This window comes from Apus apus, chromosome 2 (assembly GCF_020740795.1).
Source record: "Apus apus isolate bApuApu2 chromosome 2, bApuApu2.pri.cur, whole genome shotgun sequence".
Lineage (NCBI taxonomy): Eukaryota > Metazoa > Chordata > Aves > Apodiformes > Apodidae > Apus > Apus apus.
In genome coordinates, this window is record NC_067283.1 from 136,313,677 (window position 1) to 136,329,105 (window position 15,429).

The window sequence follows — 15,429 nt, forward strand, 5'->3', positions numbered from 1 at the left end:
ACTAATGGACAATAGTTGTGTTTGAGTCTGGTGCTGTAAATTGCTAATCATTAAGTTGAGGTGTTACTTCCTGTAAAGCAGGTAAATAGTTTCATGAATAACAATGTGTATCTTTACTATAGATGGGAATCTGGGGTAAACAGAGTAGTATGATTGTGGAAATTGAGATTTACGCCCAAGTTCACTTCCACAATTAAAATACACAGTTATGTAAGTGACAAGGTTGTAATGTTGTTGCTTTAGGTCACAAGATTGGTGTCATAAAATGAAACAGGTGCCACTGCTAAACAGTGAAACAGCTGGTGTCTCTTACTGTTTAACCGGTTTAACTAAGCTAAATATTTTAACTTGGTAGTTAGACCACGTTGATTAGGAGAGTAGGTTGTTACTGTCTTAAATAACTGGCTCCAGTGGCTGAACAAAGGCTCTGATCCTGTGTATATCTGAGCAAGTCAACATATTTCCTGTCTCCTACAATGAAGTTTTGTCATAGCTGATTGTAACAGAGATCTTGGTATTTTGATCCGCTGTTTTCTACACTATTTAAATCTTTCTGTGATGTTAATCAGCAGAGTACAGGAGAACACTTTCACTTGCTCATTTCAATATACGTTAGTAGTTATCATACATCCCAAACCCAGAGAAATCTGGTAATTTCTGGTAATGATTTTCTCTAGAATAAAACTGAGATGAGGTAGGATACTCTATGTGCTTGGAATAATGAGCTTGTTTCTATTTTGTCTGGATTTCTGAGATAGTCTGGTTTTTTGCCTCTGGATAAAATAAAGGCATACTTTGCAAAGAATCTAGGATTTACTAAGTAAGGTGTTGGTGTTTTGTTCAGTGCAGAGGAGGATATTCCTCTCACTGGCTAATGATGCTCTACTCCCTTGGATTGTTTGTCTGTATTCACAGCCCACAGTGGGTATGGATATGCTTCATGGGGTTCATTTCAGACCATTTTGCCCCATACAGAAACTTCCTAGTACACACATCCCTCTCATACTCTGCTCTGACAACACAGTGGAAAGTTTGCATTTCACAGCCTTCAGTTCTTCAGCACAACTATCTCTGGCTTGGCAGTTGTGACTAGTTTCTTGGAGGGTTCTTTGGTAGATTGCTAGTGTGTTGTAGTTTGCCTCATATTTGCTGGATTTTATTTCCCCTTTGCATGAGGATGAGAATATACATTTTGGAATTATATGGGCTTTGTGAGGCTCCATTCTTAGTTTTAGGAGAACCTGGTTTCACTCTGGTTTTAGCACTGCCATCACCAAATCTGCAGGTTTTCATCTCTGTCTTTCATGTGACAAGGCAATGATTGATAACGCTCAAATATGCCAAGTGCTTTTTCATGTGGTTGTGTCACCTGCACATCCTGAACTTCCTGAAGAGGAGAGAACCATGGTACTTGACTCTAGATTCACCAGTTAGGTGAATCTAAGGATTTAATCTTGGACTTGGATGCTCAAGATATCAACACCTGCAGCTCTGCAGGTTACCCAGCTAACCACTTGGATAAAAAATTGTTGTTGGTTGAGACACCTATGATCCAGACAACACAACCTTGAAGCAGCCAATTCATATTCTCAGTGAGCTTTTGACCTTGGTTTTACAATTTTTGCTTACACACTATCCAGCAGGAGAAGCAAATACTTTGGTTTTGGTGAGATTTTGCTTTTATCGTCCATCAGGAAATGCAGACCTATTATTTTCTACAATGAAGCATTTCCAAACAGATTGACTGGAAGTGAAGCCCTCATTTAAAGTTACATAATTGTTAGCAGAGTTCCAGACACAATTCTTGAGCTTTTTTCTGTTCTTGAATGGTAAAAGTAGGCAGTTTCTGAAAATACAAATCCTGTTTCTGTGTACTTGAAGCAAAGATTTACATTTTATAGAGTTTTTTTGGTTGAGGGTAATCATTGCCTATAAAATCTATTGGAGATTTTTTTTTTATGGACTTCATAACTTTGTTGAAAGGCTGAATCAACTTTTTTTGATTCAGCCTGAGTATTATAGTTCAGTTTTCAAAAAGGCTTTGACATGGTTGTAACCTAAGTTTTTTAAAGAAACTATACTGGTAACCCAACAAGAACTTGCTTTTCCAATCCCTACCTAAAGAACAAAAATAAAAGAAGGCATAAATAAATGCTTTGTTACAAAACGGTGTGAAATCACGAGCTGATAGTTTGGTCCTATAACAAAAAAAAATTGTAAGGTGGTTCCCACGGTCATCTGTACTGAAAATCTCTGACACAACTAACTCATAAATGACCCTAAAGAGGGCTTGATAGTGAATTTGCTAAGAAGAAAAACCCAACAAACTAAAGAGTTGCAGAAAGGTCTTATGATAGATGCAATTGGACAATAAAATGTTAGGTGAGATTTAGGGATAGTAAATGCAGAGTAATGAATATAGGGAAAATTAATCTCCACTATTCATACAAGTAGATGTACATGGTATTATTTTAGTAACTGCCACTCAGAAAAGTCTTTGTCATAATTGAGGATAGTCCTGTGGAAACATAAGGTCAGTGTTCGAATGTAGTCAAGGCAAATAGAAGGCAAAGTATATTATGAAAGGAGTAGGAGGCAAAATGGAAAACATTACTATGCTAATATATAAATATATCATGTAAAAGATAACAGGTTGGCAAAATTACATGGAAAAGCAGAGTAATCTGTTAACTGTCAAAACACAAACTAGTTTGCAAAACCACAAGTTACAGTGAATAAAATGCAGTATTTTCTCAGATAACAGAAACTCTGTTAGAGTGGTAAAAACTTGATTTATGTCCTGACTTTCTTCACCAGGCGTTGCTTTCTTTATACTCATTTTCTGTGGCAAAGGAGCTAACTTAGGGTATGTAGCCTTATTAGCTATATTGGAAAATACTGTTTGAAAATTGTTTATTGCTAAGCAACCTAGCTAGTAAAATTTATCTTTAGATGAAGTTGGTTTCATAGATACGAATATGATTTTAAAAATATTCTTAAGTTTCTAGAGAAAAAAATGCTGGTTTACCTCAATCTGCAAAAGTTCTTAGCTAGCACCCCAAAACATACTGTAGGAAATAAATTTTATTTTTTATGCAGTGAGACGAACTGTAGTTAAAAAAGAGAGAATTCATAACAATTGACCATTTCAACAATTCCTAATTTCAAAACTAAACTCCATTTCTATAGGAATGTTATATGACTACCCAGGCTATTATCTTTATTTTATCCTAAATGCCAGGCAGAACAGAGCTAGCATAAATTAAACACTGGGGCAAATAAAAGGTAATTGAAAAGAAAACAAGCATCATAATCTCACAAAAGAGATTTAGCATTAACCTCCTGAGTGTTTTTAACCTGAAGCTGCATAGCATTTAGGAAATAATCCAACTCACGGAACCGGAGCACACTTTGCCAGAGCTATACTTCTCTCCTTGTCATAAAATACTCAAGTTGTGGGTTGCTGCAAAGGCAGCTCCAGAGCAGACACCCAGAGTGGGGATCAGACTCGTGTGCAGCTGCTGTAATGGCATCTGAAGCTGCAGCACACAGCTGGAATGCTCTGAAGGATGGTGCCAACATTTTTTTGGTTTTCCATAAAGTGTTTTTCTGCTATTACTCTTCCTTATCTCCTCCTCCCCCCACCCCCCATTCCTACATTTATTATTGAGGTCCCTTGAGGATCTGTAGGTATTCCATTTTGCAGGGAAAAATATATTTATCAACGTCTTTGCTTTTGAACTGTGTGTGTGTGTGTATATATATATATATTTGGGATACTTAAACTGATAAAAATAAAATACTGTTTTGGGCTCAGAAGTTAATCTTTCCTTTACCAGTCATTGGTTGAATATTTGAGATACGTAGTTGTTAGTGGCAAAGAATTAACTTCATACTAAATAAAAATCTTGTTTAAAATAAGAGGTCTGCTTTCTTCAAAAATTTTGTGCAGCATCTCTAGTTATCAGCACATTTCAAAGTGTATTTAATGAGATGTTAAGGGGACTGGAGCATCTACCATAGAGGAAAGGCTGAGAGAGCTGGGTCTGTTTAGCCTGGAGGAGACTGAGGGTGGATCTAGTAAATGGTTTCAAATATCTAAAGGGCAGGTGTCAGGAGGATGGGACCAGACTCTTCTCAGGGGTGTCCAGTGACAGGACCAGGGCTACTGGACATGAACTGGAACACAGAAGGTTCAATCTAAATGTAAGGAAAAAATTGTTTACTGTAAAGGTAATAGAGCACTGGAACAAGCTGCCCAGAGAGGTCATGGAGGCTCCATCTCTGGAAGCATTCAAAACCTGTCTGGACATATTCCTGTGTGATCTACTGTAGGTGATCCTGCTCTGGCAGGGAGGTTGGACTAGATGATCTTCAGAGGTCCCTTGCAGCCATGGCCATTCTGTGAAATACTGTTTCAGCTTTCCTGATGCATGAATTTGACTGTTTGTGTGATACAGAGGTTCCTTTATTCTGAAAAAGATAAACATTTTATCAAAAAGGTGATGTAAACAGAGCTGTCGTTGCCTGGCAGCTCATGGCCCTGGCCACTCTGCTGTTTAGTGTCCACATGTCCAGAGTCTCCAGCTGACCACTGGTGTGTGGTTGGCCTCTTCAGTTTGTTTCTGCCTGAGCTTGCTACCACCAGGGCTGCTTTCCCAGTCCCTGGTGCCCCTGCTCCCACCCGTGGTCGCTGCGTGGGGCACAGGGCTCACTCAGGAGGCTGGGAGCGGCTGGTGCTGTTAGCCTGTCCTTGCTGAGCTGCCCCTGCAATGCCACAGCGATTGCAAAAATGTCTGGAGTGTTTCAGCTAAAAGAACCTACCCTGATAATTAAGTTGATAAAATGTGGGGAAGAAAGGGTGTGTTTTGTTTGTTTATTTTTCCTTAAAAGACTTATTTGTAAATGATGGATTAAATGGTTGGGGGGGGGGGAGGGGTATGGGGGGAGGTTGCATTATATTTGGACTTTTGTACCTCATTAAAAAAACCCAAACCTTTTTTGCATGAGGGAAAGTGATGAGTGCAACACATAACATGTAAGACTGAAAATGTAATTTAACAGGAACTACAGGGATGAGACCACCTTTAAAAATCTCAGGGCACTTATTTAGAAGCTGACTGACAAACATAGGAACTTCATGTTTACCCTATTTTTTAGAAATTTTTTGGCTTCCATAATACCTTTCAGGTTTGTAATGTTGCCAAATAAGAAATACCAGGTTTGAATAGTTACACGTTGATCAAGATCCCAGGTCCCAGGGTGGGCTGGAAGTGCTAATGGAGCTTCTCCTTACTCAGGTTTTGCTCTTTTACAACTGCTGAATGTTATTGTTTAGTGTCTTTTCAAATGTACAGAGGAACAGATGTGAACCATAGTCATGAAAGTTAGTTTTGATGCCTTGAATTATATTTTTAAAATTACTAACAAAAGCCTTTTTCTTTCCGGTAGCCTTTTTTTACAATTATGAATCTTCACTGTTCACCAGACATCCACACATTTCTGTGCAAAGCCTTTGTCCCTGCTTGCCTGGACCAAATTCATGTGGTTAACCCTTGTCGAAACCTCTGTGAGAAGGTGTATTCGGACTGCAAGCAGCTGATGGACACTTTTGGAATTACATGGCCTGAAGAGCTGGAATGTGCCAGGTCAGGTATTTTTCATGCTGACAGGTGGTGTTAGTGATATTTTCCTAGACAGAGTTGAAAATCTGAGGCAGAATGTGAAATAGTACCTTGCTTTCCCATCACTGGTGACCATACAGTGCTTATGCCTAAGACTAATTTTTTTTTTTTTGTTAAAACTTTTTTGTTATTCAGGTGGTCATCTGTGTTTCCTGCTTGTGACTTTGTGCAACAAGGTTGTGCAGCAGTTCTCTTCAGTATTCAGTTCCCTGCAAAAGGAAGCTTTTTACTCTTAAGTTTCTTAAAATTTAAAATATTGAATGTTTCAGCATAGAATTTGCTTTGGTTTCTGATCTCTAAACTAGATCATCCTTAATTCACAGGGGTTATATAAGTAATTGCTTATAAAATAAGGAAATAAAAAATACTCTGTATTTGAAAGGACACAGAGTATTAGATAGCCTTATCTTACTCCTAACTGCTGAAGTGTGCAAAAGAAACCTTGTGTTGCTTTTCCTGTACTGCCTGCAAAAGTCTGTTTTTGTTGTTGTTTTTTTTTAATTTCACCTTTTTTCTCAAAGTTGCTCAGGTGTCCAAAAAGAAGGCAGTTAATACTACATCTGAGGGAGAAATTAGTCTATGTATATTAAATGGAAACCACTGATAATACTCCAGTGGCATATTCTTGAGATTCAGACCTTCAACTGCAGATTTTTTATAAATTACTGAGGCCAGAGGGGTTTTTCAGGGCAAGAAGTACAGGAAGGAGCAGGGAGTGGACCCTCAAATAATTTTTCTAACCCCCATGCAGTTGCTAATAGGGCTGAGGAAGAGCTGGGACAGTAGTCCTGTGCCATGATCCTTGGTAGAAATCCATAGCAGAGTGGATATGACAGATGGCATTAATGCCATTTCCTTTAGTTCTGCTGAAAAATTTAAAATGAGAAGGCATCAACTTTCCCCATCCAGTGTGAGCTTCTATGTAACCATAGTGCCACTCAGTGAAGCAAATGTCTTCAACAATTGTTTTGAAATTTTAGGAAAATGATAAGCAAATCCAGGTTATCTGATATCTTTTTCAAATGACATTTTAAATCAAATTCTATTTTTTGCAGGAGTCCCTGCAGCTTTGAATTGTTCTATTACTGGTTGCATTTACTGAAATTGAACCTGCTCTGTTCCTACATGAAATGATGCCTGCCCAATAGCCAGAACAGACTAGTCCATGTTCTTAAAACAGCAGAGATACTGCTGGAGCCTGTGAAAGTGGAGCTGGTGTGAGGATGGGCAGTAACTGAATCTGCAGATTGACACTCTTATATTCTTACAGACATACATGAAGTCTGTTAAGACATGGGAGAGTAAAGTTCACACTGTTCCCATGCAGCCCATAGTTAATTAAAGAATCTGCTACATAAACAGTTTTCTTAGTGATTAGTCTGGATTTAGTGTGGGCAGCATGATAATGCAGAGAAACAAAAAACGAAGGGATTTTTAGCTCAAGCTGAGCTTGCAAACTGACATGGAGGGACTCAATAGTGTTTGACAAAGAACGTTTTGAGATAACAGAATCTTACCTTACAACCTGGGATGCAAACTTGTTCTTTCAAAATACATGCTTAAGCTTGGAATGCATGTTAATATAAATCCCATTTTGAGTAAATGCTTACCTGTTAGAGTTATACTTACGTAATCTACTTTGAAGATACGTCAAACACTGCTAATACTATATTAACCATATAAAAATATCACATATTGTGTCCAGTTAATGCCTTGAGCAATTTTTAAGTTAACATTATGGAGCTATAAAAAAAAAAACAAACTAAAATAGTGGTGATTTTTTTTTTTACAATGCTTATTTTTTTCTGCTCTTGTCTTTTTGAGTGAGGTAGTTTTGTTGTTGTCAGCAATGAAATATCACTGTAACACAAAAATATCATAATCATATACTAGTCATCAGTTAATTCTGTAGATACTGTCAGTCCTCTTTTTGTGTTCCTTGATTAAAGCTTGTGGTTTGCTGTCTTGCATAGTCAATTGTTACATAGATTTTAAAAAAAACAACTATTGTAAATATTCATATGTACATATGTAAAACTTTAGTAGGATTTAAGACTCTCAGAAAATTACAATTTGAATAGTGTTTTATAGGCAATAACTTGTGTTCTCTAGCTGTTTTAAATAGCTGCATTGGAATGGTCTTATCTGAAAGTATTTGAAGTCTCTTTTTTAAAACACCACCAGATTTTTTTCATTCAATGCACATTTTGCATTATCTACAAAAGTGCACAGTGCTTAGAATCAGATTTTTTCATATTTCTAAGAAATTACTATAGTTAAGAATAAGAGTTATTAAGATAATTCCTCTTCTGTTTATTTATGTAGACTAGTCAGTTGTGATGAAACTGCTCCTGCTACTGCTGCTGTAACCACAAACATACATGGAACTCAGAAGACCCCAGGCCAGACCCGAAGGGATTATGGATTCTGGTGTCCACGCCACCTGCACACTACCAATGGACAAGGCTACAAGTTTCTAGGAATTGATCAGTGTGCACCCCCATGCCCTAATATGTACTTCAAAAACTATGAATTGGATGTTGCAAAAAGCTTCATTGGAATAGTTTCAATCTTTTGTCTTTGTGCTACGCTTTTCACATTCCTGACTTTTCTGATTGATGTTAAAAGGTTTAGGTACCCAGAGAGACCCATCATCTATTACTCTGTCTGTTACAGCATAGTCTCTCTAATGTACTTCATTGGCTTTTTACTTGGGAACAGAACTGCCTGTAATGAGGCAGATGAGAAGTTAGAAATGGGTGAAACAGTTGTTCTTGGCTCCCAAAACAAAGCCTGTACTGTCCTTTTCATGGTTTTGTATTTCTTCACTATGGCAGGAACTATATGGTGGGTGATTCTTACCATCACGTGGTTCCTTGCAGCGGGAAGAAAATGGAGCTGTGAAGCCATTGCACAAAAGGCCATGTGGTTCCACGCAGTTGCGTGGGGAATACCTGGTTTTCTAACCATTATGCTCCTTGCAATGAACAAAGTTGAGGGGGACAACATCAGTGGAGTTTGTTTTGTGGGTCTCTACGATCTGGATGCCTCTCTGTACTTTGTGCTTTTGCCGTTGTGCCTTTGTGTTTTTTTTGGTCTCTCTCTTCTTTTAGCTGGTATTATTTCTTTAAACCACGTGCGGCAAGTCATACAGCACGATGGCAGAAACCAGGAGAAGCTAAAGAAATTCATGATCCGAATTGGAGTTTTTAGTGGTTTATACTTAGTGCCACTTGTAGCACTTCTGGGGTGTTACGTCTATGAGCTGGTGAACCGAAAAATCTGGGAAACGACTTGGGTATTTGACCATTGTGACCAGTACCATATTCCTTGTCCTTACCAGGCAAGTAGCAGTTTCTTTTATAAATATTACTGGAACATTAATTAACAAAAACCCTTATGCATCACCATATCTACTGTGCAGTTAGTAAATTATTTTCATATTGGGTAGTCAGTTCAAGAAATGGAGTAAGTTGCTTTTTAAGTAAAAATGTATGGTATCACACTTCTGCTCTGAAATTTTTCACTAATCAAATTGATAGTTAATCAAATTAAATTCCAACTCACATTTCTAAGGGATTATATGATCTTTAAAATAGTTGAACTTCATGGTACAAATTTTGTTGGAGGAGGATCATTCTTCACAGTATCTATTCCTAAATGTAGTTGCTCAGTATTTGGGTGCCTAGCTCAGTATCAAAGTACCTAAGGTGAATTTGCATTGATTTCAGTTGAAGCTGAAGTAATGATTCTAGAAAATTGAGTCAGAAATGGATTTTAAATGTTACTTATAACCATAGATATAAAATCACTTTCATCTTTTTTTCTTCCAAGTGAAGACTAAAACACTTGAAACTACAGAACAAATTTCCAGTATAATTTTTCCATGTTATCTGTAATTTGCAGGCAGATTTTCAGCAATACCAAAAATTTTTTTTTAAAAAAACAACAAAACAAACCAACCGCCCCCCAAAAAACAACCCTCAATCCAAAAAATACCAAAAAACCAAAACAACAGCACTCTTAATTGTGGAGGTGTTAATATTTAACATTTGACTCTTAAAAAACAACTTTCTTGGAAAGGATTTTAAAGTAAATCTGCCCACATTCAGTACTCTCTATGGAATAAATCTCTTGTAAGTACATAAAACTCCCTGCAATCACAAATAATTTGTGGTTTTTCTTTCCATTTAAGAACAAATAAAAAAGAAGACACCATCACTAAGAGAAACACAGGTGTCTGATATCAAGTGTTTTGCACTTACCATCTATGTTTTTACTGCAATCAACCATCATTAAAAAGAGGAAAATAAGCAGCCATTATGGAATGATGAGGCTTGATCCTTCAACATTCTTAAGCTTCTTCTGTATCCTCTGTTGAATTCAGTGTAAGCTGAGAGTAGTGCAGCTCACGGACTTCTTGGTTATTTTTGCTTCCATTACTGTTCTAAATGAATGCATTTTGTCTTCCATGGGCTTTGCTCTGGTCTGTTTATCAACCTAAATGGTCCAAAATACACGAAGTTGAAAAAAAAGGCTTTTCTGCTTCTACAAAAACAAACAACAAAAACCAAACTTATTTTGTAATGCTTAAATAAAATAACTTGGCATAATAAGGCAGAAAATGCATGAGTTCTCAGCCTCTAATTAACCTATTGGAAAGAGGAAATAGCCACAGAGTGTTACACAAGGACATACTTCATGGGATCTGTCCCTGTAATAAACAGCATGTGCTAACTGCAGACTAGCTTCAAGTATGGTGCTCAGCCATGGCTTACCTGAGCCAGCTGGTAGACTTTTACTCTATTGGCCAGATCAAAACCAAATAAAAACCCCTTCAGTTTAAGTAGTTAATGTTACCTGCCTAACAAAAATGGTGACTTTCATAGATGGGACTGGCAGATAAGCCAGCTAACATAAATTAAATTTGCAGCATGGGAGCAGAAGATAATAATCTCTTACTGAGTTAAATGTCTCGGCTCCTGTGATCATGTTCTGCAAACAGGGGGATTAATTTTGCAACAAACAGAGAACTACTATGAAGCCCTGCGGCTCCTGGAAGATGGCATCTAAATCTGATTAACTCCCGACTCATCTGTTCACTGTTTCTTTTAAGTTGAAGGGATAAATCTTATACGTACAATCTATTTCTGAAGAATATGGTTACTAATTCTATTACCTTCCCCCCTAGATTATCTTTCCTTTCAATTTAAAAGAAAAATATTTCCTTTTGAGAAATCTCCTGTCTATGTATCCAGCCACAGACGTTAGCCAGGTCTGACTTGACTGTACATGTCTCATGTTTGTCAATGGTACAAGCTTCAACAAAGAACAACAGCCATAAGGAGAAAGTCATTTACATAACTTGTTTGTTTTCTGTGTTTAAAAAATAAACCAACAAGTATATTTTCTTCTTTGCATTTAATAAACTTTACTATCTTCTAGGCAAAGGCACTAGCAAGACCAGAAATATTTTTGTTTCTGATGAAATATTTGCTGACATTAATTGTTGGCATATCTCCAGTCTTCTGGGTGGGAAGTAAAAAGACTTGTTCAGAATGGGCCAATTTCTTCAACAGAAACCGTAAAAGAGAGTAAGAACATTTTTATTCCTATTTTTAAAGTGTATACTTCAAAATAAGTTGGCTTTCAGACATGTTTCTTTAAATGTAGCTTAGGTGATCAAAATGTTGTCCTCAGACCCTTTCTCTTTTGGAGTCTAAATGCTCCATATGGGCATCAGCAGAATTCAGATGGAGTCTGTGAAGTTTTAAGTATGCAATGAATTTTTTACATCATTCTCAAAAGATAAAAAATATTTTCTTCTGCTGGTTTGTTCCCTTTCATAGAGCAGAAGACATTGTAGCATTGGCTAATGCATCTTCTGTTTCCAGTTGAATGAGGGAAGATCATTTCAGCCATCAATGTAATTCTTTCACATGCTCTAACTACTTCATTTGGCACAATACTTAGCTGTGTTTGCTATCATGCAATAAAAACATCCTCTGCCTTTCTCCTTTGCCCGGTTTGTCTGGTTTTAAAACTAATTTTCATTGAACCCTCTTTAGTATCAGTTTTTGTGTTAATCTACAGTTCCTTATTTTTCTGAAATAGAATGATTCTGTTTTATTACTTAATATTACTAAATTTATATCTTTGCATTTAAACATATTATAAATGCCATTTCCAGTTCTCATAGTTGTAATTTTTTCCATTAATTTTATTCCTTGATTCTTTTTAGATTATGTGTATCACTCATAAATTACACTGTGTCTTTAGATATTTATATTTCTTTGGATTTCTCAATGCAGCAGTCCTTAAGCTCCTGTTATTTTTACATCTACATTCCTTGATGGTGAGCTTATAGCTGCCTTTCCCTCTTGCCTCTTTTTCCATTTCCTATGTAACTTTTTCTAGTGTTTCAGATGTTAACTGCTTCCAGTGATAAGAATTTTAAAATACTTCAGTCAATTTTACAATGCTTACCTTTTTTTCGCTTGAGCAAGATTGACTGTACATAAGTTTAATTTGGTAATACAGCTGCTTATGAGTTAATTCTGCTTTCCTCTCTTAGATGACTAATCTACTGAAGTCATTGGAACTACTTGCAGAAGTAAGAAATGTAGAAATCTGCTTTATGTAATTGTTCCACAGACATAATTATTTTGGAGCCATTCTCATCAGATTTTTTTCTCCTCTTTTCACATATTTTTTTTCCCTCCTGGTCTTTAACATCCAGCTCAGACTGCATCACAGGTTTCTCTTCTTTTGTGTTTTTTGAGTATGAAGCTGTATTACATTGTATTTGTGGTTGTCCTTTTCATTCAGTTCCCTGCTTATATTTTCTTTCAGTCCAATCAGCGAGAGTCGAAGAGTGCTACAAGAATCATGTGAATTTTTCTTGAGGCACAATTCCAAAGTTAAACATAAAAAGAAGCACTACAAATCAACTTCACACAGACTGAAAGTCATTTCGAAGTCAATGGGGACTAGCACGGGTGGCACAACAAATCATGGAACTTCTGCAGTAGCGATCACTAATCATGATTACTTAAGCCAAGACACTGTTGCAGAAATTAAAACCTCTCCAGAGACATCTGAGAAAGAGACAGAGGCTGATGGAACATCAGCCCGGAGGGCTGAGGAAGGTGAAAACAGTGGAGATCAAATGTTATCTAGTTCTAAACTGACAGTGGATCAGGTGGAAAGAAGAAACAAAGCAGATAGCACGTGTGATATGAGTAGCTTGGCTGAGAGTATGAAGAGAGTAGGTGAAGGAAGGTAAGGCTCCTTAACTCAGTCTTTTTCTTGTTTGTGTGTATTACCACTATTTTGGTTAGTTTTCTGTTTCTTCTCTCTGAAGAATCAGTGTACTCTCAGTATACAATTAACCCGCAGTAGCTGTCAAGAGGACTGTAATTCTTACAAACTAATTCATATGGCCACATACATTTAGCATATATGTGGGCTATTTTACGTTTTGGTAGGATTCTTTTCCTTTTAAATGTTGAGTGTTGGAGCTTCATCTTGTAGGATATTGTTGAACACTGACCCTCAAAAAATCTGTGGCTGCAATGCAACTATTTTGATAAGGTGACATGTCTGAAAAATAATATCCTCAACTTCCAAAAGAATACAGAATTGCAGTGTTCTGTTGAAAATAATATAGGTTAAGATATAATATAATTTCATTGCTAAAACTGTATTTTTTCCAGTGTAATGCACTGTGCTTAAAATGTACTTACTGTGTCTTATTTTTCATTACTTACAGAATAACTCCTAAAAATGATTTTATTGAATCTTCTCCATTACTAAGCAGCTGTTCCCAAGTACCTGATGTCTCTCAGTCAGGTTCTGTATCACTGCTTGTCTACTCAGCTTCAGACATCAGAAGAGAGCTGGATTCAGGAAACAGTTAAAACCCTTGAAAGACTGATGTTTTATATTAACATTTTCAATGTATAAAACTGATTTGGATTCCATGTTACACTGGAAATAACAAGATATTCTGTGCCTTATTAAAAACCACACGTATCTCGCTTTGCACTTAAATGTAAGTTTTGTTATGGGGACACTTAGCAATAATGTACTATATTTTTTATCCTACCCAGGAATAATGGAAATTGAAGTTCTGTAGAACACAGCTGGATTGACTAGCAGTAACTTAAGAAAACTATGAGAGAAAAATTATTCCAAATAAAAAGAAAACTTTCTTATGAATTGCATTACTGTAATGCTTAGAAAGCACTGTTACTTTTAAAGGCATGAAAGTATCATCTGCATTTTTTATGGTTTTTAAATCTTATAAATTTTTCTCCTTTGTACTATGTTTTAAACAGCAGTATCACTTAAATAAGGGATACACAAATTTATAAATATTCTAAATTTTGTGTCACGATGTATCAATTATAGCACTGTTTTATGGTAGCTTGTACACTGAATATGAAAGGGAGTCTGGAGTTGTCATGATTTATTTTGTACATAAAAATGAATTTTGTAAATAACTGACTGCATAAGGTCAATATTTAGAACTACTGTTTTGTATGTATTGTACAAACTTGGTGAAGTTAACATGCTTCCCTTAGGTGTTACTGAAGTCAACAGCACTGTGGTGATCAGGCAGTGTTACTCAGTTTTGAGTAAAGCAGATTGTAACTTCTATATAGACATGTACCAAGCACTGTGCACCTGGGGCAAGACTGGTCAGACACCTGTGCATCCTGTTGCAGGGATAATGCGGCACTGCTAATGCTCCCCTGAGCCCCTCCTGCTCTGGTGTCCAGTGCATCGTGCCAGAGAAAAAACCACTTCCAGTCCCTGGTGGCATGGGGGACAGAGTCTGAAGTGTACACTTCAGGTTCTTTTACTGAGCTGCAGTGAAGGTGTATGTTTCGTGTTGTTTCTATGCAAGTAACTTAATGTTTTTTTTAATTCTGTAGAGAAATATCTTGCAGAAAACACATTGTTACTAATATACAGGCTTTTTAAACAATATATTTACTGAAGATGAGATACTTGTTCTACAAAGCTTAATTTTCTATATGCTACAGCGATATTTTTATTTAATCAAAAAGGCCTTAATACATGTAGCCTTTCTTATGATAGGATGAGTCTCAAGAGCAAGTACTACTGATGTGGATAGGAATGTCATTGTTTGGCTCTTAGGAAAACCTGGCTCAAATGTAGTCAATGTGATTTATTACTTGAGGTAATTTGGAGTCAGTATTTTGCTGTTTTCTGAACCTAAATGCCAGTGCATTTTGTAAAACTCTTCACCATCTTGCATTTGATTACTAATAGGAATATTTTTATACTACGCAGAGAAATCACTTTGTTCCAATTTGGGCAGCATTCATGGAAATCCTTTGAATAATCAAGCAAAATGGCATAGTACAAAGGTCATGTAAATGCTGAATCAATAGGAACTAGAGTTCTGGTAAACCAAAGTTCCTTGTTTTATCCATGTATTTAAAATTGAATGTATTTACCTTTCTATTACAGCATCTGCATTTTAGCATTTGTAATTTATTGCCTTATGTAGGACATGCTATTTCTTTTATAAATTCCTTATTGTTCTTGCTGCTGAGAAGGACAGTGAGAAAGATCTGAAAAATCTCCTGTGAAAATGCACACTAAGTACCCTTCATTCTTGTAGTCATGTTTGTAATGGGTAACTTTATACACATATTCAGTAGTTTCTTTATTACTGTCTTTGTTAGTAATAAAATATACTGTTATATAGCAA

The 15,429-nt window shown here is 36.5% G+C and overlaps 1 protein-coding gene across 3 annotated transcripts in view; it reads left to right on the plus strand.

Moving 5' to 3' along the window:
* The window catches only part of FZD6 (frizzled class receptor 6), a 29,844-nt gene extending 14,415 nt beyond the window's left edge, over window positions 1-15,429 (plus strand). For 2 of the 3 annotated variants that reach the window (XM_051611787.1, XM_051611788.1), the window contains exons 3-7: window positions 5,452-5,648; window positions 8,010-9,027; window positions 11,130-11,278; window positions 12,537-12,965; window positions 13,456-15,429. In XM_051611787.1, coding sequence (XP_051467747.1) covers window positions 5,452-5,648; window positions 8,010-9,027; window positions 11,130-11,278; window positions 12,537-12,965; window positions 13,456-13,603 — 1,941 coding nt within the window. In that variant the 3' untranslated portion in view covers window positions 13,604-15,429. Of the gene's footprint in view, window positions 1-5,451; window positions 5,649-8,009; window positions 9,028-11,129; window positions 11,279-12,258; window positions 12,298-12,536; window positions 12,966-13,455 lie in introns of those variants that run through there. The other variant, XM_051611789.1, reaches the window with a different exon arrangement.